General features: G+C 36.1%; 1 protein-coding gene across 2 annotated transcripts in view; it reads right to left on the reverse strand.

Annotated features, from left to right (window-relative positions):
• Positions 1 to 26,682, reverse strand: part of HIF1A (hypoxia inducible factor 1 subunit alpha) — a 43,249-nt gene that overhangs the window by 9,536 nt on the left and 7,031 nt on the right. The window contains exons 2-9 of one of the 2 annotated variants that reach the window (XM_060096076.1): positions 15,723 to 15,801; positions 13,064 to 13,254; positions 12,408 to 12,553; positions 12,237 to 12,321; positions 7,743 to 7,855; positions 6,149 to 6,351; positions 1,660 to 1,766; positions 363 to 510 (exon numbers count right to left, since the gene is read on the reverse strand). In XM_060096076.1, coding sequence (XP_059952059.1) covers positions 363 to 510; positions 1,660 to 1,766; positions 6,149 to 6,351; positions 7,743 to 7,855; positions 12,237 to 12,321; positions 12,408 to 12,553; positions 13,064 to 13,112 — 851 coding nt within the window. In that variant the 5' untranslated portion in view covers positions 13,113 to 13,254; positions 15,723 to 15,801. The remainder of the gene's footprint in view (positions 1 to 362; positions 511 to 1,659; positions 1,767 to 6,148; positions 6,352 to 7,742; positions 7,856 to 12,236; positions 12,322 to 12,407; positions 12,554 to 13,063; positions 13,255 to 15,722; positions 15,802 to 26,682) is intronic. The other variant, XM_060096074.1, reaches the window with a different exon arrangement.

The following is a 26,682-nucleotide window of genomic DNA, read 5'->3' on the forward strand; positions in this document are numbered from 1 at the left end:
CAAACCTAACTATTCCAGGGCCAGAATTCTTCTTATAAAAATAACATAGCTGCCTTGAGATAGTTTATGCTGGTAGCTGTATGACTAGAACAAACTAATCCATAGGAGATCTGGTATTTTTTTCAAGGTCTTTTAAAAAATGGGAATAAAAAAGGATGGGGATGAATAGCTACTGATGGTAATCAGTGGAATCACTAAAATAGCTAGCCTAGAAACTCAGGTCAGAGTACTGAAAACCATAATTAGGTAGAAATGTGAAAATAAAATAAAATTCAGTGAACATTTATAATCTGTCTATAAAAGAAAAGAGTATTCAAAGACTTACTACTTGCTCCCCCCAAATATTTATTTTCCAAGCTTACCTCACAACATAATTTACACATACAATGCACTGCGGTTGAGAGTTCTTAGTGTTATATATGACAGTTGCTTGAGTTTCAACCCAGACATAGCCACCTCTTTTGGCAAGCATCCTGTACTGTCCTGTGGTGACCTGTCCTTTAGTAAACACTAGGAGTGAAAAGGAAAAGAGTCATGTAGAGAAAATAACTTTGAATTTTTAATCGAATGAATAGATGCTGAATGTTGATCATTGTTTTAGAAAAAAGGAGAAATGTTTATTTTAATAGAATCAGTTTTAACTGTTTAAATTGAGAGACAGAGAAAACACCCCAGGATAGCTGAAAATGTACCTATTTCATTCTTCTAATCCCCCAAATAAACTCCTTTCCTGCCGACCTTCACTTTAAATAAGATGAAAGTCAGGGATGAGGGACAGCAGTGACTAAAATTCCTTTAACTACTTACAGGTTGAAAGTATCAGAAATATTAGAGAATGCATAGCCCTGATTCCACAGAGAACATTCAACAAAGTGGCACTGCTATCATTTCCTTAAATTCCTGCTGTAGTTTCCAGAGAACCAAAGATGCTTCAAATAGATGTGCTAGCATATTTGAATCTCAGTTGATATCACTCTGAAATCTTCTGGCAATTTAGGCAATCTTAATTATTGATTTGGGAGAAAGTACTAGATAAATAGTAATGATGATATCATCATGAGTATTGGGACCCTGACTGTGGACTTAGGCCCATTTTTCAGTTCAAGGCTAATCATGCTAACTCAGTGACATTCAGGCATTCCCCAATCACACTGGGAAGTCATGTTTAGGTACAGATTAAACAGACAATTGAGAAGTTCCCAAGTTTTACTTATCATGGGATCCTCAAATAACATTCATATGAGTAAAACTGAGCATTATGTCTTAGGTCAAGTGTACCTGTTTCCACTGACTAGTGCATGATGTTGATCATATTCGCATTCATTGACTCACTGAACAGTTATTTTCTCAGTGCGTTCTTTGTGCTAACTGTTCTGAATACTTAGGTATGGATTCTGAAAATGATGCTATATTCTATGATACATATTTTTTAGATTTTTTAAAATGCCAGGGTAGTTTTATATATCATTAAATGATTCTGCTTTAACTGGTATTGGTTATAATAAATACAAAACAAAGATTTAATGACCCAGATCACTTATGAAGTGGCTTATTAAAATGTGTGGTCTAGGAAGACTGGTTAATTTTAACCAAAAAGTTAGATATATAACCAAACAGTAGAAATTGCAAGAGTTAAATAATTAGAATATCTATACTTACTATCATGATGAGTTTTGGTCAGATGATCAGAGTCCAAAGCATGATAATATTCATAAATTGAGCGGCCCAAAAGTTCTTCTGGCTCGTATCCCATCAATTCTGTAATTCTGTTAAATAAAAAATGTAAGTAAGAATAAAAATGACAGAAACTAACTAATGAAGAACATTTTGCTTCTCCAGAGTAACTGATATGCCTTAATCTTATGGACAATTGAATTTTCAAAAATAAAGAGCATTCTTCTTTGTTTAGATAAACTTATATCTCACCTGTAGTAACTCTACAGTTACTAAATGCAGCACCATGCATTTCTTTAAGCCTAAGGGTTCATCCTGCTATTTAACCCTTTTATCTCTGTTACCTACTTTATTGTACATACATTTGGTAATAAGACAGTTAATTAATGTAATAGATAGATATGAAGGACTGCTAAATTAAATGATAAAAGCTTTAAAAGTAGTTAATGACATTTAATTTAAATTATAGACTAAACCCATAACATTATTCTACCATAAAACCAGATTCTTTTTGTGTGTGTGTATACAAAATCAGATTCTTTATATAACAGTTCCTCTAGGCAAGGCTTCACACTTTGGGGGATCAATATCTACTACAAAATTTTAACATAGGAACTAAATAAATTCATATTATGGTGGTTTGGGGAGATACTCTTGTACTTAGTTTTTGGAATTACATAAAATTATAGGAATTCATTTCAGATGAAACTGTGATATCAAACTGAAAATGAACTGGAAAATAATCCATTTACCCATTCTGGTTCCCTGGCAGTTCCTTTAGAACAGAGACTAGATCTATGACTTTCTCTAACCACAGTCTGAAATGGAGCCCATTTCATGAGAAAGAGAAAGCTGTCTTCTTAGCACCATGCTAAACAGAAATATTCTCTCCTTTTCAGGGAGCAAAACATGAGTTAAGTTCTTTGATTTCTCAGACTTTAGGATTCAAAGGACTTTCTAACTGAGGCACAAGCAAAAGTTATATAATGCACTGTATCCAAAAAACCAGCTAACTCCAGAAAACACACAGGGGAGATATCCTTCTCCTAAAAAATGTATAAAAGTAATACTCTTTGTGTTGTCACACCTTAAGGCAAGATCTGCCATAGTTTATTCCAAAATAAATAAACAGATAAATAGCTGATTTGCAAAAAAAACAAAAACTAAACTAAACTAAGCCAAAATCCAGAATTCTTTACTAAGGGATATCTCTAAACACATCTACACTAGGTGGCAGCATTACAAAGGAAACTACTGTTAAAAAAAAATCCTATTTCTTTAAATTATGCTTTAAAAATGATTTTAATTGGTCTCATATAGGTTATATGTTTGAATAAAACTCATGGAATTAAATTTTTTTCATTATTTAAACCTTTATATTCCCATATGTGCCTGCCGTTGTTCTGGATGTGAAAATGCAAAGGCAAACCTCAAAGTATGGTGAATTTTCTGGTGCACTTACCACAGTACTTATGAAATTATGTGGCAAGTGCAGTGATGGGAATCGTGCAGGAATCAGAGGAACCAGCCCTATCCATGATAAGGAATGGTGGTGGTGAGGGACAGCTTCTTAAAGCAGACTTATGAGTTGAGTATAAAAGAGAGTCAAAGAGAGAGCAAAACCATTTCAGAAAGAAGGTACACTACAAGCAAAGCCAGAGATGAGAAAATGGTCGACACTGTACAGGCAACAAAGACTCTGACGTGGTTAGCAGGGGGAAGTGGGGAGGTGAGGCTGGAGAAGTAGGCAGGAGGATCAGATTAATGAGAGCTTTTGTGTATCACGTTAAGGAGCTCTGATTTAATCAGACGTCAATCAGTGCTTCTCAATCTGAGCTGAGGTATGTCTACCACTAAAATACAAACATCAAAATATAAACAGCATTATTTTCCTAGAAGGTCAATTGTATTCATATTTGAGGGAGAAAGGTCAAGATAATTTAATGTTAGAGAAATACATAGCTTTTTGTACCAAAAAGGGGAGGAGTGATCCAGAAAGTTTAATCAAAAAGTGTTTTTAATGGACTAGGAAACCTGTAATCTAAAGCAACTATGCAGTACAGGATTCATTCATTCTAAGTATCATGGGGCGGGAATTAAACTTCATTTCTACTTTAGTGCCACAAACATAGTAGATGCTCAAATGTCTGAATGATTATAAGTGGAAATTAGTATAATAAATAATAGCCATTTGGGGGACATTTTGGATATAAGAAGTTTGATATGTTAGATTTTCTCAAAATTGAGTAAAATTTTTTCTGTATCTTGGTTCTTAGGGGTTATAGCTGTGAGAAGTTCCTAGAAAGAGCTCTAACCAGAAAACAACAATCTCCTGGTCAGACTCAAGAACCTTACTTGGTTGGTCTCTAAGCAGGCTGCCTTTACCCCTCTGTCACGACCATTTTGCTTATTTTCTAATATAACCAGAGGGGAATGTCACTCCCTTTCTTGTTTTCTCATTGTAGCTCCATCACTTTTCTTTCTCCCCAGCCCACCCCTATACTTCATACTGAGTTCAAAAAATAAAAAATAATTCCTAAAAAAACGATGGGCCATCTCTGTTCTATCATACATTGACATAAATACAGGCAGTAAACACCATAAAATACTTCTTAGCTCTCTGTCTTCATTTTTCTTAAAGCTAACCCCAGTGGTGAAGCAGTCACTATGTGTACTAGGCACTCAACAAACTCCTTACAACAGCCTTTTGAAGCGTGACCCTTACTTAACAGATAAGGAACATGAGATTTTAGAACAGTTAAGTTCTAACACCCAGGCCACACTATAAGTACCAGGACTACAAACCAGGATGAATCAAGAATTATGTGATTCCAAAGCCAGTGCTCTGTCACATTTTCTTGTCCAGTAGGGCCGGGGCTTCTTATCCACTTCATGTTAGAGCTAAGGGCTTCAAATTGGTTTTCTCACATAATGTTCAAGTTGAAGATAATACAGATACATGTATTATACTCTAAACAAACTGATGCTCAAAGAAAAGTAGTAATGTGTCTAAGATCATCTGGATATAGGCAGCAAAGTCAGAATTTAGTAGTCTGGGTACAGAACCTATGCCTTCAGCCACTGTGTTACACAGTCTTATAGTAAAAAATGGGACAACCAAGCAAATAATTACAAAAGCTGAGAAAAGGTTATGACAGAATATGTACAAGGAACGGTAGTTTTTTAAAGAAACAAGGAAAGCTCTACAAGTAGATGCAGTAGGTGGCTCTTGGAAGCTACGTACGTGTTTGGAGTTGAGGAAACCATCATTGCACTAAGACAATAAAAACAGCATGTGGAGTTCTCTGGCTGTAGGGTGTTGGGGGCCACATCAGAAGGGGTCTTCCCCTCCTCCTGATTAATTTGGAGAAGTCAGCAGGGGCCAGATCATAAATATCTCTGCTTGCCATACTAAGAAGTTTAGATTTATTGTATAGGTCTGTTTTTCTTTCAGCTTTTCAAAATGTATGTCTTCCGTTGATAAATAAAAATCTCCTGCTCTTACAATATTTTTTATAAACAAAAGTTTTTTTGTGTGTGAAGATGAAGGGAAGCAACTGAGGCATTTTCACATGACATGATATGATTTTCACATGAGGAAGTCCACTTCTTGGAAACCTGGATGAGATTAAAAGGGCACAAATCTGTTGGCAGAGATGCAGTTAGGAGACTTTGGCAACAGTTCAAGCCAAAGGTAATAATAAGCTGAAGAACTCAATGGCAGGAAAGCAAGAGTGGAAGGAGGGAATGGATCAGGAGGTATATGTAGATAGTAAATCTATTAAGATTTAGGAACCAATGGAGTGTAGATAATGAAAGCAAAAGAAAAGTTAAGGACGACTTCCCAATGTTTGCTGGAGTCATGTGTCTACAGTGGTATATTAATCGTGACAGGCATTAAAAGAGGAAAAGCTGTTTTTGAAGTTGTTGTTTAGGGGTAGGAGTGTTTCAGTCAAGTACAGAAATGTTTAGTTTATAATACAGAAGAATATCCAGATAAAAATATCAAATTGGCAATTAAATGGAAATAGTTATGAGTAGAAATTTGAGAAACAGCAATAGAAACCATGGGCAAGGATGAAGCTGCTCAGGAAAAATATGTAGGATGAGGAGATGACCAAAGACTTTCCTTTCTAATCCACAAACAGAAGTAATCCTTCCTCAAATTATGCACTGTATATCTCTGAAATATATTTATTTTTTCTTTAAATAAATTAGAACCCCTAAAGGAAAAAGACCTCATCTTAATAATCTCTGGATAGCACCTGCTAGAGTAAGTATGTATGGTACATAGTAAATGTGCAATAAATGTGGCTGAATTAAGCTATAAAGTTAATTTTACTAAATTCTAGGATGTATGGTTGTATTCACCTTAAGTGGAAGAAAGCATACATAGTCTTTATTACAGTTAATAGTTAAAAAACGTTCTGTGGACTAATTAAAAATTTCAAGTTATATTTTATATTTCATTTACCTTTCATCACAATACGAAAACTTCATATCCAGACTGTGACGACTGAGAAAAGTCTTGCTGTCTAAAGGAATTTCAATATTTGATGGATGAGGAATGGGTTCACAAATCAGCACCAAGCACGTCATAGGTGGTTTCTTATACCCACATTGAGATTGGTTACTATTGGTATCATATACATGAATATGGCCTGTGCAGTGAAGTACCTACGTATGAAGAAAAACAAAGCAGTTTTTAAAAAAATTTATGCTAGTAAAAAACAAAATGCAGAGACAGTTGAGTCTGACATGGCAAGTAAGCTTTGATAAAATTTATTGTCATTAGTAGATTACTACATTTTTGAAAATCAATAAATGTTTTCCCTACAACACCACCCATGACCTACTCCTCAGGCACCGTAAGATTACTCTTTAAAAAAATTTGCCTTCATACAAATCTGAGCTGATTTTTCACTTATCTGGTCACTGTTTGATGGCTATTTTTTTTTTTTTTTTTTTTTTTTTTTTGCGGTACGCGGGCCTCTCACTGTTGTGGCCTCTCCCGTTGCGGAGCACAGGCTCCGGACGCGCAGGCTCAACGGCCATGGCTCACGGGCCCAGCCGCTCCACGGCATGTGGGATCTTCCCAGACCGGGGCACGAACCCGTGTCCCCTGCATCGGCAGGCGGACTCTCAACCGCTGCGCCACCAGGGAAGCCCTGATGGTTATTTTTTGATCTGATGACTGTGTTTCAACACTGAGCAAAGAAATGATACAACAATGAATAGAAAATTAATCTCTATCAAGATTCAAACACTGGGTGGTTGGCAAAGCCAGTAGCGTCACAATGCACATAACTTAAGTTCATGCCTCAAACTGGTGAATCACTACACTGTTTGGATGTTAAATCTATAAATGCCAAGGAACAGTAAGTTTTTCCCTCATAGTTCTAATACTGTCTTAATTTTATTTATTTATTTATTTATTTTTGGCTGCAGTGGGTCTTCGTTGCTGCGCATGGGCTTTCTCTAGTTGTGGCGATTGGGGGCTACTCTTCGTTGCGGTGCACGAGCTTCTCATTGCAGTGGCTTCTCTTGTTGTGGAGCACAGGCTCTAGGCATGCGGGCTTCAGTAGTTGTGGCACATGGGCTCAGTAGTTGCAGCTCACAGGCTCTAGAGCACAGGCTCAGTAGTTGTGGCACACGGGCTTAGTTGCTCCGCAGCCTGTGTGTGGGATCTTCCCGGACCAGGGCTCGAACCTGTGTCCCCTGCATTGGCAGGTGGATTCTTTTTTTTTTTTTTTTTGTGGTACACGGGCCTCTCACTGTTGTGGCCTCTCCCGCGGAGCACAGGCTAAGGACGCGCAGGCTCAGCGGCCATGGCTCACGGGCCCAGCCGCTCCGCGGCATGTGGGATCTTCCCGGACCGGGGCACAAACCCGTGTCCCCTGCATCGGCAGGCGGACTCTCAACCACTGCGCCACCAGGGAAGCCCGGCGGGTGGATTCTTAACCACTGCGCCATCAGGGAACTCCTCCAATGCTGTCTTAATACTAGAAATGTCAAGATGTATTAATTTATCTATAAATCAAGTGCATTCACAGATCATTTTTACTTACTTTCCATGTTGCAGACTTTATGTTCATAGTTCTTCCCCGGCTAGTTAGGGTACACTTCATTCTGAGAAAAAAGCTCCGCTGTGTATTTTGCTCTTTACCCTTCTTCACAAGGCCTAATGAAAACATGAAATAAAGTTAAAAAACATAATTAAACACATAAATTTATTACAGTAAGTGTAGCATAGTCCCCAGCACCTAGGTGCTATTCAATGAAAAGTGTCAACATGAGCACAACTGCTTTGCGCATTCTAACACACCCAAGGGATTTAACACACTTCTAGTAAGTAATGGGTTCACAGTAGTAGTGATTCCCTGAGTTGGTGGGATGAGAATCCATATTTGGGATAGCACCTAATCATTTCACATTCAAGCCAGTAAGGTTGGTCAAATTACAAAGAAATATAAACATGGTATGAATTTGCCCTATAACTGTGTTATCAGTGTACAAAGCACACCCAAAAAATGAACTTCAGCAAACTCCTCCAAACTTTTACTAGATGTGCTAGCTCAATTTATAATAAATATGCTGTATATTAACTTTTAAAACAGAAAATTTCTTTTCAATAGCAAGTAACATTTTTATATATCTGATTTTTCTTAAATCTTCCTGTAAAGCAAAAAGGAAATTATCTGTACTTTGTTACTAGGAAAAAAAAAAAAAAAAACAAACCATGTTGAATGACTTTTCAAAGCAAAGTTAAATTTAAATAAACTCAAGTCTATTTACTCCCATTCCAAGCCTCAGATAACTAAAAAAATGAGATTAGACTCAGGTGACTAAACAAACAGCAACTTGATTTCTCCTCTTCGTTGATCAGTCTGATTCACAACAAATACAAAAATATTCATTATTCAGGATCTGGACTAGATACTTCAGGCAATATAAAGATGAACAAGACACAATGCCTGTCCTGAAGAAGTTAAAGATTGAGTATACGTAGTGAGGCCAACAATGACAACAATACCATGTAGAGTAAGTGCCCAAGGCTTACAAGAACTCTTTAAAGGAGTACAGAGAGAGATTAGAAGATAACTTCTAGTCAAGGGGAAATCTAGTCAAGGGGAAACCAAAAAGTCCTTCTTAGAAAAATAGAGATTAGAATTTCAGTAAGTAGAGATGAATAAGAAGAGTATTCCAGACAGAAGGAAGAGAATGAAAAACAGAGGTGAGAAAAAACAGCACATATTTGGGAAACAGTGCATAGTCCAGTTTGACTATAATATAAAGTACATGCAGAGGAGTAATGAGACAAACTTAGAAGGGATGGTTAGGGCTATAACTACAGAGGGCCATGGATGCCACAATGAGGAGTCCAGCCTTAAATATACAAAATGCAGCTTCTAAAAATTTTGAGTTGGGAAGCACAATAGGAACTTCAGGAACATTAATCTAGCAGCAATATATATGATACGTTAGAATTAGAATACAATGATGGTAATGAGGGGCTGAGCAGCACGCAGTAGAAGTGAAAAGAAGGGGTGACAAAAGACAAATGAAGAGGTAGAATCTATAAAAACTCAAAGATTAATGGAAATAAGGGAGAAGAGAACTTTTTAAAAAAGACCTAGAGATTTTAAGGCTAGTATATTGAAAGAAAAGTAACATGTGGAAAAGAAACAAGATAATATGTTTAAATTTAGCCTGCTTAGCTAGAAATACTGGACTCTTGAGAAAGAAGAGTTCTAGTTCATACTCACAATTACGGAATATAGGCAAGTTGGGGCAGTCTTGGTGCTGATACAAGTTATTTGAGTTTACTTAAATAGGACTGAATTTGCCCTCCCTAGAAGCATTTGAAAGTGGATTTTAAAAAGACACCACAAGAACCATAATGGTCTTGGTGATGGTATTAGGGATGTGTGTGTGTCGGGGGTGGGCATTGTGGTAGCAGCAGAGATCCACATGTAAATTCTTTGGGGTATTTTCAGTCCTTCAAAATCTAAACTTGAATTGGACTGACCTTTGGGAACCCAAAGCCTTTGAACTGGGACATGAAGATATTAATAAATTTAAAAACTATGGTAAGTGAAAAGTACTAGCATTTTCCTAATGAAAAAAAGTTTTTAAACAACTAAGTTTTTAGCCCTATAAAAATAAATATTTTATAATAATTTAATGAACTCAAAATTTTATTTTTAGAATTTAAATGAAATAGGACTATGCTGTATAAACAATACCACAGGCTCTTAGTGTGATGCATTGCAGCAGCCCCACTTTGCTAAAAGTGAAAATCTGCATTTTTATTTCCCAACAAAATATCAAAAATTCATTAACATTAGGAATGATTTTTTTTAAATGTTCATAACTAAATGACAGATTTATTATAATAAGAGAGCACGTGTGCTTTGAATGTTCATGTGCTTTAAAAAAACATTTGCTTGGGCTTCCCTGGTGGCGCAGTGGTTGAGAGTCGGCCTGCTGATGCAGGGGACACAGGTTCGTGCCCCGGTCTGGGAAGATCCCACATGCCACGGAGCGGCTGGGCCCGTGAGCCATGGACGCTGAGTCTGTGCGTCCGGAGCCTGTGCTCCACGACGGGAGAGGCCACAACAGTGAGAGGCCCGCGTACCGCAAAAAAAAAAAAAAAAAAAAAAAATTTGGTTAAAAACATACATTTAAGCTATAATAAGTAGACTATATCTGATTTAGAATAATGCATTAGCATCATTACCAAATCAAGACTTCCATATATCCATGCATTTATAGTCTAGCCCAAGGGAAGCACTGAGCTGCCAATACAAACCTCAAAGTGTAAACACTATATTAAACTCATCAACAGCCCACTTAGGTCCTGGCTTAGAGTATATTTACTCCTCCTTTACACAGAATTCTAAAAAGTATTCATTTGCTTTCCAAGTTCACAGTAAGAACACGGCATGAAATTAAATAACTGAAGAGGGCTCCAAGGTGAGAAATGGCAGCAGAATGTAGTGAGAGTTGGTGAACATGAAAAGAGCTCTAAAGTACTACGGAGTGTGGACTTGAGCCAGTCTACCTTAGTTTAACCCTTACTCTGCTGTTTATTAACCAAGTAGTCTTCAGCCAGTTATTCAATAACTCTGTAACTCAGTTTCCTCAGTAAAATAGAAATAGTTAACCTCACAGGGTTTTTAAAGGAGTTAAAGCACATAAAATTCAGAAAACAGTGTCCTGGCACAGAGCAATCTCTCAATAAATGTTAACTATTAGTATAAATGAGGTGAGATTAAACAGAAAACCATAAAAAATGATTAACAAAGAAATATAAATGAGGTTGTTTAATGTAGAAGCAAACAAACTTACACTTAAATGGGAGAGCTGCAAAGAACAACCACAGAGCAAAATGACAAATTTTCAGTGTGGTAACTTTTGAGTCATGAAAGAAAGATCAAATTATGATCCATATACTCTGTTTAAGAAGGCACAAGTGTGGGCTTCCCTGGTGGTGCAGTGGTTGAGAGTCCGCCTGCCGACGCAGGGGACACAGGTTCGTGCCCCAGTCCGGGAAGATCCCACATGCCACGGAGCGGCTGGGCCCGTGAGCCATGGCCGCTGAGCCTGCGCGTCGTGAGCCTGTGCCCCGCAACGGGAGAGGCCACAACAGTGAGAGGCCCGCGTACGGCAAAAAAAAAAAAAAAAAGTCACAGGTGTGAAAAGACTTTAATTCAGTTTTTGGTAGTTCACAAGGTACTTTTCTCCCAAATCGTGAAACATTTGATTTTTTTTTTTTTTTTGCGATATGCGGGCCTCTCACTGTTGTGGCCTCTCCCGCTGTGGAGCACAGGCTCCGGACACGCAGGCTCAGCGGCCATAGCTCACGGGCCCAGCCGCTCCGTGGCATGTGGGATCCTCCCGGACTGGGGCACGAACCGCGTCCCCTGCATCGGCAGGCGGACTCTCAACCACTGCGCCACCAGGGAAGCCCCCAAACATTTGATTATTTTTAACAATTCATTCCTGAGTTAAAGGTCCGAGCAGGTCTTTTTTGTTACTGCTAATGTGGAGGCATCCATAATGTAATACTTTCTAACTGAACTGCATAGTCTCAAATTATTGTGAACAACCTGAGGGGTCAGACAGCAGTTATGCTCTTTAAAATTGGGGAAACTTTTTCTTTTTCTTGGGCATTTAGAAGCTTGAACCCAAACTGGCACCTCAACTTTAATAACTGTCTAAAATCCTATTATTTGTATTATGACTTGCCCTTGCCTTAAAGTTACATTCTAAATTAACTTCCTTGGTCCTGATTTTTATTTATTTTTCCATTTTATCAATTCTTATATTTGTATAATTACTTATGGATTAGGTGGGCTTTTAAAAAAATTTAGGTATTTTTATGAAATTCCTAAAAAATAGAATAACATGGACTTAACAAAGAATAGAGTAACATTTTATTAAGCATGAAATGAGGTTTGGCCTTAGGTTACAACAGCAAAATTTTTAAATTAGTGACAGTATCCAATTAGGTAAAAACACCTGTCACAATAAATCAAACAATAAACTTTTCTTCTCACCATTTCTGTGTGTAAGCATTTCTCTCATTTCCTCATGGTCACACGGATGAGTAAAATCAAACACACTGTGTCCGGTTAGTTCAAACTGTAAAAACATTAAAAAAAAAATTAGACCTATAACATAAAATCATAAATACATATAGAAGGGCTCTTAATATGTGGGTATTTTACCTGAGTTAATCCCATGTATTTGTTCACATTATCAGAAATGTAAATCATGTCACCATCATCTGTGAGAACCATAACAAAACCATCCAAGGCTTTCAAATAAAAGCAATTCATCTGTGCCTTCATTTCATCTTCAATATCCAAATCACCTAAAAAAAGCACAAGAAAAAAATAATTAGTTAAAAAGTTATACTTAAATGATAGTAATATTCAGATGTTTTTATAAAGTTTTCCCCAGATACTTTATTTAATACATGCAGCATATATTTTTTCTATATATTTAAATTTTTTCTCCTGTCATTCTTTTAACACAAAACAGTCAAGGCCACAGGACAGGAAGACTAAAATTAGATTTGCCAGGGGCTTTTAATGATTATTTAAACTAATGAAGCAAGGCAAACCACTGAAAAGAGAAGGGTCATGTCATTAAAAGTAAGATAGATACAGGTAGGTAGGTAGGTAGGTAGGTAAGTGCAGCAAGAGAAAAAGGGGGAGGGAGGCCAATATCTTAAAATTCCTGAATGAAGCTTTAAAAGCAGGCAATAAAAAGGATATCATGTTACAAAAGAAGTGAGAGTATGACCACCTTCTAAAAGTAATTTCCAGTTACTTCTGATTTCTAATTTTTAGACCTATCATGTCCTTGTAAAACAACTCACCAGCATCCAGAAGTTTCCTCACACGCAAATAGCTGATGGTAAGCCTCATAACAGAAGCCTTATCAAGATGTGAGCTCACATTATGGGGAAGTGGCAACTGATGAGCAAGCTCATAAAAAACTTCAGACTCTTTACTTCGTCGAGATCTGGCTGCATCTCTAGACTTCTCTTTTCGACGTTCAGAACTTATCCTATTTAACAAAAGAGGAGGAGGAGGAGGAGAGAAAAAAGACAGAATACGTTAGTTTGCGTTTGCTTGAATAAAACTCATTTTATATTTTTCTGCTTACCATGAAAGGATAAGAAGATGCCCTGTAGTTAAATTATATAGCGATTTATCCTACTACATAAATGTATTTTTTTAAAGACAGCTACACAAATTTTTGGATTACTGCAGACAAAAGGAACTCTCACAAGAAGTCCAAGGTGAAGCTTCACACCTGTCCAAAGCAAGTGTTTCCTCCCTGGCACATCAAATTGGAGACGATGTTTTTGAATGGCCAAAATCTTAAAAGTAGCCTGTACATCTAAGGCTGCACTTTCATAGCCATTCAAAAGTGGTCTCAACTCAGAGACTTTTTACCCTCTATGCTACCACATGAGCAATAATACTGACTATGAGCTACAGGAATTTATATCAGCATCTATAATCAGCTACTGTTTTCAGCTTGCTTACTCCTTTAGCAACCCCTTATCTATTCAGTATTACTGGCACAAAAGGTACCAAATAAATGCAGGCGTATGGAAGAAAAAAATGATGTGGCATAATACTAAGAATTTAAGAGAACAGTTTAAGAAAAACTAATAAGGGTGTCAATATAATCATATGTCTTTAGGGAACTCTTCCAAGAATAAAATCAGTCAGAAAGATTTTCATAAGTCATCCAAGCAGAGCCATCTTCCTTTGCTTCACTGTGTAGCACTACCTATTCCTCCTGACCCAGCTGAAGGTAAACAAGGCTAACCTGGTTCTATCCTTAGCTTCTTCTTTAATAGCTATTGTTTATTAAAACCTACTATGTGTCAAACACTATCCTGTACTAGTTCTCTCATAACAACCTGTAAACAGGTTAAATATTATCCCTATTTTACGGATGAGAAAACTGGGATTCAGTAGGTTAAAAATAGCCATGCTGTAGCAGACAGGATTTCAACACAGGTGTTTTTTTTTTTTTTACTTAAGTCTTCGCTCTTCCACAAGGCTTTATCTTCTTAATGGGAGAATGCTGCTTCTACCTCAAATACTCAACTGCTCTCCTATGACCCTCAACCTAATCCAATTAAATCAATTATTTATTAAATGTTGAAAATAGCCATTACCATTTATTGAGCACTTAGCACTGTGCTAAGAACCTTGCCAGCATTATTTCACTTAATCTTCCTTATATTCTGTGAATTAAGCACATGATTGTCTCCACCTTAAATCTCTCCTCCCTCCAATGATCTACAAAGTTATGAGGTTCAATCATAAAAGTAACATTCTCAAAAACAAGCAAGGCTCTTCATTCTCAGAGTATGCTCCTGTTATGCTGTATAATTACAAAGTGAACTTCCAGCAGCGGTGTTGTGACAATAGTGATGATATAGTTTTAGCACCTGCTCAAGTTTGTGTGCTTATCTGACTTTTATACTTTAAGAAGGAATGTGAACATTTGCTATTATTAGTGAACTTTGATACAAAAATTTCAATTCAAGCAACTAGATCAATTTAACTTGAATACCTTGAGATTGAAGGTGAGCTATTAAAAATTATTACTACTTATAACTACTGATCTGTGAATCAGGATTTTCTCAATGCTGTAGAATTTTTAAAAAACACAAAAATATATTCGATGCTATAAGTCTAACATGAAAATCCAAGTGTCCTCAGTCTACAACTTCATTTTTTATTTGCATTAGAACTTCATTGTTCTCATTGATTTTAAGTAAATGTATTAAATTTGAACTTTAAAATGTACAATAATAAAAGTTTAAAAAACCTATCTTATACATATCCTGAAGTTCCTGGGGGTGGGGGAGACATCTAGTGTGTCCCTATTGGCCCTAGCATCTCAGATACTGTTTCTCTCACTTCTTTTCCCTTTTGAATTGGCAGGTAAGAGGCAGCAGTGGAGTGGGAAACAGATTTCTATCTGGTTCAAGTAAAATCACCAAAAAAACAGTGACGATCAATGATCTCATGATAAACCTGAATATTGGTTCAAATGCCACAATTAGTGCAGGTGATCAGAATTTAATCAGCAACTTTCATCAGATTTACTAAGCCCTCTTTCTTTTAATTACTCAACCAAATCTAAGCTACCAACAAATTACTACCCAACTGAAACACCTGGTGAAAAACTTAAATCCTTATATTATTACATGCTATATGCTTTTAAAGGGCATCTGATCAAGCTAACCATGCTGATGGATTATCTCTATATCTTTAGAAATAGTTGTATTGTTCAGAACTTTGAAGATAATGAATGTCCAAGATATGGCAACCACGTTTTATAAGACAAATCCATTAGAAATGTGAGCTTGGATAGAACATTTAAAGGATAATATATTTAAGCTAGTGAAGACTGTGAGAATAAGAATTTGAGCATGAGCCAGGATTTTGGAAAAAAAAGTAAGCCTCAATAAAACAAGTAATATGATATCTCAAGAGTTGACAAACCTAAATTAGATGAAGAAGGTGATGAAAATCAGTATGTCTTCTATTCATAATCAATCTAGACATAAAGCAATCAGGAGACCTGTAATAAAGATTTAATGAAGAAATTTATCTGATGTTCTTCACATGTGACTACAGGAGCTCTTAAAACATTTCTCAGCTTAAAGCTAAAACTTCCAAAATTCTTAATAGTTTTAGCATCTAAACTGCCCAGCTTCTTGTCAACTCACAGGAAGGCTCTTTTTATCAGTTCATACCCCACAGAATTACAGTACTATTGACCACGAATTATTTCTGGTAGAGCATGGAATCTAGGTCCCACAAAGATGAATCCTGTACTATTTATTACTTACTATTTAGATGGCACAATAAAAGTTTTGTAGACCAGAACAGGCAGATTTTTAGCATGCAAATAAGGGCACTGTTATTCTCTAAATTACCAATTCCATCTATGTTGTTTTTATTAAGTACAGATCAAGTAAAGATAGTCACACTAGAAATCAGTCAAGAGTACAGTAAAAATTCTGTCTTTTGAATAGTTTGCTTACCCATTTCCATGACCATTTTAGAATCAATGTTTGAGTAAACTAGCAGTATAGCTTAATCTTTGTGGTACTATAGTTTTCACATACTTACTATTTCATTATTATTTAGCATACAGTACTGGACAAGAAGCTAGCAGTTATATCTTCATATGATTTTGTATAGGAAATACATTTAGAGCTGCTGTCTTATTAAGCTTCTTGTGTACAGAGTTCATGAATAAGCAATAGCCATTTTACAGAGAAAGCCTATTATTCTTCAGATTAATAAGAACACAAAATAATTGCATATATGTTAATTCATCTGTGTTGTCTACTAATTGCACAAGAAAAGCCTGTTGGCATTCCTAATTGTAAATATTGGCGACTTTAAGAAATGAAGTTAGATCATAATCATTCGAAATGTTAACAGATGATCAGACATTTCTAATAAAGTTAAGGTATAAATTTTTAAAAAATCTCTCAGCTCTATTATTTGCATCTTTAAAAATTCTTTCTGGCCCTGAAGGTACAAATTGTTGTTGTTTTGCACTTCTTGTGTATTTCTATAAGATAGACATTCTGAAGTGAAATTCCATGATCTAAAGGATGTGGCATTTAAATTATCCTTTCCAAAAAGATCTGTTTCCATTTTTGTCTCTGCCAACCTATGAATGTGTATTTATTTGCCCATGTGTTCTGTGGTAATATATATTATGGGTCTTTTTTATTGTTTTAATTTTTGCCAAGCTGAGAGATGAAATTTGTATATCTCATTGTTTTAACTGCTCTGTACTTCTTAATGTCTCAGGTCAGAGGAAATTCCAAGGAAATTTTCATTCTTTAGTTGGCATTTTGGCCTGCAGCTTTAAATCTAAACATCTATACATGGTGCGTACTATGTACACAGTGGTATTATAAACGTTTTTCACCTATTAACTTATTTAAATCATTATATAATCACCATATTACAGATAATGGAACCTGGATAAATAGTTTACCCGTTTACACAGTTAATAAATGGTAAGCCTATATTCAAACTTAAGCAGTCTGGCTCTAGAAACCATGCTATTAACACTAGACTATGCTGCCTCTCAGAAACTCATTTTAATAACCAAGGTAAGTATTTATAAGTCCAGGCCATTATTATAAAGTTGAAAACTGGTCTACTTTACATCTCCAAAGACATAAAAGAGAGGTATAGGGGTTGGCTTTGGAATTTAGGACCTGACCCTAAGCTATTCAGAGGAACTCATGGCCAGGCTCTTTCCTGGAGTCTGCTTATAAATCCAAAATTCTAACTGAAAGGCATCTAACAATGGCAATCCTTTGTGCCCCACCGACTACCTGTTCAAGGCAAAGCACCCTTTAATGGGTACTGCCAGCCACTAAGGGGAGAGAATCAGTAATCTAATCAACTCATATACTCCCACTAGACTTTATTTTTAATTTGTGCAGAGGAGCATCTCTGTACTTAATTTGAACATATTAAGCTCACTATTGTTGCTGTTTTTTTATTTGCTTAACATCCAGTTCCCCAAAGTAAAACCAATCTGCATACTTACTTCAGGAGCTCTGGTCAGGCATAAACCAATTGCCAAGATACCTATTTACACAAAGTACCATGAGAGAAAAGATGAAGAGAATTTTCCCCCTTCTAACATTTATTGAGCACTTACTATGTGCTAGGCACTGTGTATTGCTTTCACATAAATATAGTGCTTTAATGTATTAGCTCATTTAATTATCATAACTCTTTAGAGAACCAAAACACTAGATGGGAAGTGGCCTTCCTGAACCTCAGAATAACCATCTTCATTCAAGAACTATTCATTCAATAAATATTTATCGAGCAGTTATCAAGTACCATGCACTGTGTAAGTACGAGGAATATAGTGATAAGCAGAACAGCCCTCATGGAGCATAACCAGCCTCCCACTTAGTCTACTGAAATAGTTACCTAACGAGATATTCCCAAATGCTGATCTAGCTGCATTGTAATTACTTGGGGACAGTCAATATTTCAGACTTCTGGGCCTTACCTTGTAAATCTGATTCAGTAGATCTGAAGTAGGGCCCCCAAATCTGGGTTTTTTAAAACTCCCAAAATGTATATGATACACAGTGAGATTTAGGAACCACTGACCGAACTAATCTGCACCATCATTTTCATTCAATTTCGCCCTCAAATTACTACCACAATGATACTTCCAAACTAAGAACTCTGATATTATGTCCTGCTTAAAATCCCATCAAAGGTACATAGAACAAAGTCTAATTATTTTCAGATGAAACCCTCCTTTAGCTAGTTTCCTGCCCATCTCTTCATCCTCATCATTTCCCACATTTCTTCGGCCACATTGTAGTTACGCAAAAGCATAGTATTTTATTCATTTATGGCTCACTCACTCCACTCTCTCTGCTGGGGTATCTTTCTCAATATGTAACTTGGTAAATTTATGTGAGAAACTTTCAAGATTCAATTCCATCATCACTTTGTCTCTGTTTTGTCTTCCAAAAACTGCTCCTCTCCCCTAGATCCGACCACTCTGGTTATTTTGCTATATTTATGTTCCTCTACAGTCCTTAAAGCTTCCTGGAGGCAGGAGACTGCCTCGTTCATTTTTGTGTTTTTAGTAGGCATGTGCATAAGTGGCTTCAAGTATTTGGCCCAAATCTGCTATTTGACTTTAACTTCGGTCCATGGAAGGTTAACTGCCCCTTCAACATTCTTTTTTGGTATCACTGAATTTGTGATTCACCAGCATTCCTGTGATCCTATAGATTACAATCATAGTTAAACAGCATAACAATGTCAGTACTGGGAACAAGGCATACTATTTGGATTTACTGCGATTATCTGGATATGCACTTTCAAATATAAGTAACCATACTAGATGTTAGGATGGAAAAAAAAAAAAAGCTAAAAATAAAAAAAATTCACCAAGCGGTGTAACAGTGAATAGCACCGATACCATCACCAAGGAGAGTAAGTGATCTTGACAGAGAAGCGATTTAGAGCATAGGGAGAGAGCTGAGAAACTAGAATACCTATCTGCTAAAAAGAAGCTTGAAGTTTAAGATTACTTCCCCTATCACTGCAATCTATGTCAGGAAAATGCATGAGTTATAGTTAATGTTGTTAACCAATTAAATCAATACCTTTATCGCATTTATGTCTTCCTAGTCCAGCTGGAAACATGACAGTTGATTCCTTTTATTTTCTATAATCTTTTCCTAGAAAGTGTTGTAATTATTATCATAAGACACAAAAGTTTTCAGTAAGTTGATTTCTAATCTTACTGGCTTTTTTTCCCAAGGGGGGTTAGCCTTAGACAAGTATTTTGTATTTATTATTAGGAGTATTCTCATCATAAATAGGATCTGTTGTTATATTTTCCATCTGGTAATTGCTGCAAAACCAGAACACTTCAGATAATGTTTAATTTTTAAAAATCCCTCTTAATGGACAAATCAACAAAAATTTGACATTTCAAATTAAATTTTCAGGACAGTTAGTTAGCTATTATTTATAATTAATTTCTCCAGAAAAATGTCTTTGAATTCTAATCAATAAATTTAAAAATGAACCTTTAGGATACTCATGTTAGAGAATGTATTCATTTATTCCACAAATGTTTCTTGGTCATCTCCTATGAGACAGATGCTGTTCTCAGCATGGGACATAGTACAATAAACAAAACAGACCAAGTTCCTACCCCCATGGAGCTTATATTCTAGGACAAATATGTCTTTGTTTCTTGTCTTTATTCAATAGTCGTTACCTGGGTCAACCCCTAACTGACAGAACATTAGCCATAGAAATAATCTTCCCACAAAACCAAGTAACATAAAATTTTAGGAGACAAGGCGATGTCTACAAAAATTAATCTGTACTTATATAAGATGTTACAATACAGTAGTATGCAAAAACAGCAGGCTCTACAACAAAATTTGAGTATGAATCCATTTCTCTCTGTGTCTATGTAATGCATATTTATGTATATAAATAAATGTATAACTTATGAATGCACAGATAAAACCAGAAAGATACAATATATAAAGGATTAGCAAAGTTTACACATGTTAACAATAGCAGTTTCAAGATGGCAGGATCACAGATTACTTTGTTCTTTAAGAAAATCCACCACTGAACTAACACTGACACTATCAGTGCACCTGCACTTGTCAGAAAAATCTGAAAGAAGTAGTCATCTTTTAAACTTGTTTTCCAAAAAGACTAACTGAAAACAAGTTAAATTTTTTCTTCATCTTGGAATAAAGCAAGAGCAATCATATTTTTTTCCAGGGAATGGAAAGTAAAACTGAGTAAGCAATATAATTCAGTATTTTCAGTTTCTCATTGTAATCTAATTTTCAGATTTTGAAAATTCATCATTTCATAATTAATTTGAAATTCCAAAAGCCAGGTGAAATGGTTTATAACAAAAAATATTAAGAATACATATACTGGGCTTCCCTGGTGGTGCAGTGGTTGAGAGTCCGCCTGCCGATGCAGGGGACACGGGTTTGTGCCCTGGTCTGGGAAGATCCCACATGCCGCGGAGCGGCTGGGCCCGTGAGCCATGGCCGCTGAGCCTGCGCGTCCGGAGCCTGTGCTCCGCAACGGGAGGGGCCACAACAGTGAGAGGCCCGCGTACCGCAAAAAAAAAAAAAAAAAAAAAAAAAAGAATACATATACTTGTATTATTTTTGAAAGCAGCTTAAAAATTTCTTGGTTTAGATGATAATTATCTTACTAACTTACTAACTTAAGATCTCTTAAATTAGTCCACAATTAGAGAAAGATGGATTATTCACTTTCCAACAACCTCACAAAAATGCTTAGTTTTAACACTCGATTTTCTAATGTTGCAGTAAAATAAATAGGGGGAAAAAAGAATCACTTTTAAATTAGAGGGTACATTCTGAAAATGAAATCTGTATCACATCTGAGATAGCATTAATATGTAAATGTTCTATCTATGCACTAATTAAATTAATTAGCTAATAGATTTACATCTGTTTAATGATTGTGTATATTGAAGTTCTGTTTGGAAAAAGAATATGCTTTTGTTTTTAGATTATTCTTAACTAGTGATTTAAAAATCAACTCTCTCAGTTCAGAATTGGTATTGAGCCTCTCAAAAAATCTTTGATCCCCTACAATATATAAAGTACGAGATAAATTTTAAAAATGTGAAGCTATTACTCTAAGATGGAGGTTCTCAAACTTTAGCTTCCCTCACAATCGGAGTTTCCAATTTGAAGGGCTGGATGGGGCCTGAGAATCTGCAATGCTAATAAATTAGCATTACCCCTCTGCTCTAAGGAAATACTTCATTATGTGTCCTTCAAAAATGCCCAGAGAAGTAAAAGACTGTTCATCAACACTCAAAAATTGTCTACTAAATACCTTCTCTTTAAAAATCTGCCCAAATGCTTTACAGAGAAAACATATCCAGATTCTAAGACATTAACATAGCCACATACTTAGAACTCAGTGACTATAAAATACAATATGGACTTACACAAAATTAATCAATGGTTGACCTGTGGTCTGCATCACCATCACCAATAAAACTTTTCCCCCCAGATGTTTGTACCTAGATCCCAATCCTGGAAATTCAACTTGTAGGCTTGGCATGTCAGTTTAAAATACAGTCTTCTGTGTACAACATGATTAATAAATTGGCACTGCTGTATGTTATATATGAAAGTTTGTAAGAGAGTAAATCCTAAGAGTTCTCATCACAAGAAAAACCTTTTTTTCTTTTTTAAAAATTTTGTATGTATGTGAAATGATGGATGTTCGAAAAACTTATTGTGGTAACCGTTACATGATGTATATAAGTCAAATCATTATGCTGTCCACCTTAAACTTACACAGTGCTTTACGTGAATTATATCTCAAGAAAACTGGAAGAAAAAATAGACGAAGTCCAATTAAAAAAAAATAATAAAAAAGAATTTTCCAGATGATTCTGATGAGCAATCCTAGCTGTTCAAGGTTTGTGTTTCATTTATAGGTGCTTGTAAAGTTTACAGATTCCTGAGTCCCATCCTAAATTTACCAAATCAGAACCTCTGCGGATGGGTACCTGGGAATCCTTATATTAATTAAACACCCAGGTGATTCTTAAGCCACAGAAGTTTGAGAACCATCAGCAGATCTTATAGCAGAAGTTTAACAGGTTAGCCAGCAAATTTGAAAACTGAGAAAAATTTATTTGTAGCTGCAGCTACCTACACATACCATGATAACTGTGTCTGTCAGGCAGAACACTGAACTGAGTGGATTGGGCAATACTATGTAGAACGAAGTACAATTGCTGGGAATAAAAAGCTAGAGGTACCACTCAATGACAAGCCAGTAATAAAGTATGTGCTTAGTAAAAACCAGTATTTTCCTCAAAAAGATCAGAGCATAATTAGGCTTTAAAGATGACCAAATGAAAAATGTGATAATGGTGTGACGTATTTTCAATTCTCTGAAATAATTTTTTATAAATCACCTTTTAAATTCCTTATGAATGCCACAAACATCAAAGGATTGAGACTCACTGTCCGTAACAGCTGTGTGTTAATGGCTTTCCCGAAATCACATCACCTACTCTACTACTCTTCTCCCTTAGCATTACCTCCCTCTCAGCTTGTAAATGCCTTTCTGTTTCCCTTATCATATGCTTTCCGATAGTAGTAGAACTGAGACTGGAAATCAAGGTCAGTGACATTAAACTTTATGCATGTGTATATTCAGAAAAATGTATCCTTAATTATTTGCTTAAATATAACAAGATACGTAAGTTATAATAATCAAGTTTTCTTATATAGTAGGAAAAAAATCACATGGAATGAAGGTATACACACAGAAATCACACCCTGAAGATTTTTCCTGTTTAGTTCTAAGCCCTGACCATGATGAAGTTTCTGGAAACGATGACAAAAGAGAAGTTCTTCTGAAGCAAATGTCTTGATTTTCCACCTACACCAACCCATCCAATGTTACCAAATAAAATTTCAAGTAACCCTCTGATCCCATTTCTTTGTCTATAAAAAGAGGATAAGTAATACTATTATTAAGTGGCAGCTCTCAGATTCCACCTAGGAATGATGCCTCTGTATTTAATACGGCCGATGCCTTTCCACACATCAGATGCTTAACATATAATTTTTAAATTTAAATTAAAAGATTAAAGAAATTTAAGGATGTTTTTACTTGGGAATAGAAGGAAGAGACATGATAACTACCTTCAGATATTTGAAAAGGATGTCACACAGAAGGCAGATTTCATAATTTACGCAATTCCAGAGAGTAATAAGTGGGAGTTACAACATGGCAGGGTTTGCTCAATAGAGTTAAGCAGTGCTGAACGTAAGCTATAAGAATTTTTAAATCTTATTCTCATTTTGGTGGCAATGTAAGAAAAAGAAAAGGAAAAAAGCATGTTATGGATCATCTAGAAGATCTCTATATAGATCTCTATCATTGTTAGAAACGTTCTGTGTTTGAAGTTGCATTTGTTTATGATCAAATTGGTACCAAATGATCACTAAAAGGAACAGGGTTACATTTTTAAACGTGGTACACACAGATTGAGGTCACTGGACACATCTCAAAGGTTCACAAGGATTACTTTGCTCCAGAAGAGATCTAAACATCAGTCAGGGTTGAGAAATACTGGGATAAAGAACTTTCTAACATTTAAAGCTGCAAAAATGAATAGACTGTTTTGTGAGAGTGCTTTTTGTGTGTGTCTAAGAAAATTCTCACAGCAGACTGGCAAATTTGTAAACACAATTATAGAAGATACTCCTGTGATGGTTGATATTAAAATAAATAATAAAACAAATAAATAAAAAAACTTCAATCCTAAAGTCAATTATTTTGCAAGAACCTCAAACTTAAAATCACACTGTACTAAAAAATAAAAGATGTAACACATAATGGATGAATCAATTAACACCAAAAACTGAATGTTCAACTATGGCCTGAGCCATCAACAATTCACTGCTCTGCTTGACAAATTAGATGCACAAATATCTGCTGAATAAATGAATGTGCAATAATATGTTACAGGCCATGGTGGTTAGGTGCTAGAGTAGTGGTCTAGGGTTGAAAAAATTTTTTGAATCATTGAGATAAATCAACTTCTTCATATTATCCAAGAAAATATCCCTTCCTCCACTCACAATGAAGGTTCTATTGATTTGACACATAACTCATTTAAACATTTTAGCTATGTTACCTGCAAAGGTAGGCAATTTCCAACTCTCCTCTGCAAACAGACTAAATAGACATTTAATGAAGTTCTGACATCAAAAGAGCATGGAAAAGTAGGCTTTCTTAATTTCCCATCCTGTAACAGCCAAACAAATATCCTTGAGAATATTCTTCTTCCTTTACTCTTATCACTGTAGAAAATGATTATTTTAGAATAACCTGTCTACACAAAAAAACAAGTATCTTCACTTAATTTTCAAAGGCCAGACATTCATGGAAAAATAACAATGTAGAGGAAAAGCACCACCAACTATTCTACTACTATTATAAGTTCACTGATGGTTTGGCTCAAAAGGACATCAGCCTTTGTCAGACTGTCCTAAAGAAGGTTTGAAGGATTCTAAATAATACCATGAGACTTCAAGGGAGTGAAACTCTTCTGAAAACAACTTAATAAATATAATAATACGGATACAATTGGTTTCTAGTTTATTAAGCCCTTAGTTTGTGCCAAGAACTGTTATGAGTGTTCCACATGGGTTAATATCTCTTTTATCCTCACAACAATACTATAAGGCAATTACTCTTACCCTAATTTACGGATAAACGAAGTGAGACCTAGAGAGGTAAAGCAACTTGTGCAAGATTACACAGCTTAAGTGAAAAAGTAAGCAGCCAGCCTCTACAGCCAAACCTCTTAGCCATTAATCATTCATTACTACAACTTTCTTAAAGAAATGAAAGCCTTAGTCCAGAGAAGAGATTTTAAGCTTTCCCAAAGGCACAGCAAGAACAGTTGTAGACCAACTAGGCTTGATAGAGAACTCTGCAGAATATGAATTCTGGTGATTTGCAACAAAAACCTATAGCCCAGTATTGATCAAGAGTCCTGTATAAGGAGATAAATAATAATCTACATCAAGACAATCAAACAATCTACAAAAAGACATTTGACTCGTGTAATAAGGGAACCCCACTGACGTTTAGAAATGAATAGTCCAAGCAGGGAAACTGGCATTCATCCAAGAGACTGATATGTGGATACTAGAAGACAGAGGGAGTTTTCTTTTTTTTTTTTTTATCATCACAAACTCTATGGATGCAGACATGGGAATGCTTAGTGGCCATAATTCATACCATATTAATAGCTTGTCAATGGCAGAATGAGGCCAACATGCAAATCAACCAAAATATAAACCAAGGGCTTCCCTGGTGGCGCAGTGGTTGAGAGTCCGCCTGCCGATGCAGGGGACTAGGGTTCGTGCCCCGATCCCGGAAGATCCCACATGCCGTGGAGCGGCTGGGCCCGCGAGCCATGGCCGCGGAGCCTGTGTGTCCGGAGCCTGTGCTCCGCAACGGGAGAGGCCACAGCAGTGAGAGGCCCGCGTACAGCAAAAAAAAAAAAAAAAAAAAAAAAAAAAAAAAAAATATATATATATATATATATATAAACCAAGTAATGTTCAAGAGAAAGCCTGAGATTACACTTTAAGGACATCACTTAAGACTCTGGGTCTAACTGTCCCTTAAACCAAAGCTAGATTGTGTGAGCTAGTAACAGCCTCCCAGCCCACACCCCCCAAACTAGTTTGAGCTGTGTTTCATCACTTGCAATAAAAATAATCCTAATACACTTACAAACCTAGTGTTTCATATTAAAAACAAACTTTAATGATGATGAAGTACAAGAAAAGGGCACTCTCAAATACTGCTAGAGAATATAAACTGGTCTAAACTTTCTGGAAGCTTAGAGTAGATTTAAGAAATGTTTGCTAAAGATGAAACAAGGGTTAAGATATTTTCCACATTTGCCTAGCTGATTTTCCCCAGCCATACATGCCTCTTAGTAAACTTTTTACTCGGTGTTCTAAATACATAGAATTGGCAGGCACTAACCTTTAACATACCTTAAAATAGGGTACTGAGATCTTTTCAAGGCCAGTACATGTTACCTAGCTATATTTATTAACAAAAGTGTTTTCTGACCTGGTTTTAATAGATACTATAAATGTTTTTAAGTGATGAAAAATTAAAATTCGAGATTCAAGAAAGTTCTAAAGTAGCACAAGAGATGCCCCAGCAAAAGTGCAACATAGGGCCTCCCTGGTGGCGCAAGTGGTTGAGAGTCCGCCTGCCGATGCAGGGGATACGGGTTCGTGCCCCGGTCTGGGAGGATCCCATATGCCGCGGAGCGGCTGGGCCCGTGAGCCATGGCCGC

The sequence above is a fragment of the Mesoplodon densirostris genome, chromosome 4 (genome assembly GCF_025265405.1).
Source record: "Mesoplodon densirostris isolate mMesDen1 chromosome 4, mMesDen1 primary haplotype, whole genome shotgun sequence".
Classification (NCBI taxonomy): Eukaryota; Metazoa; Chordata; class Mammalia; order Artiodactyla; family Ziphiidae; genus Mesoplodon; species Mesoplodon densirostris.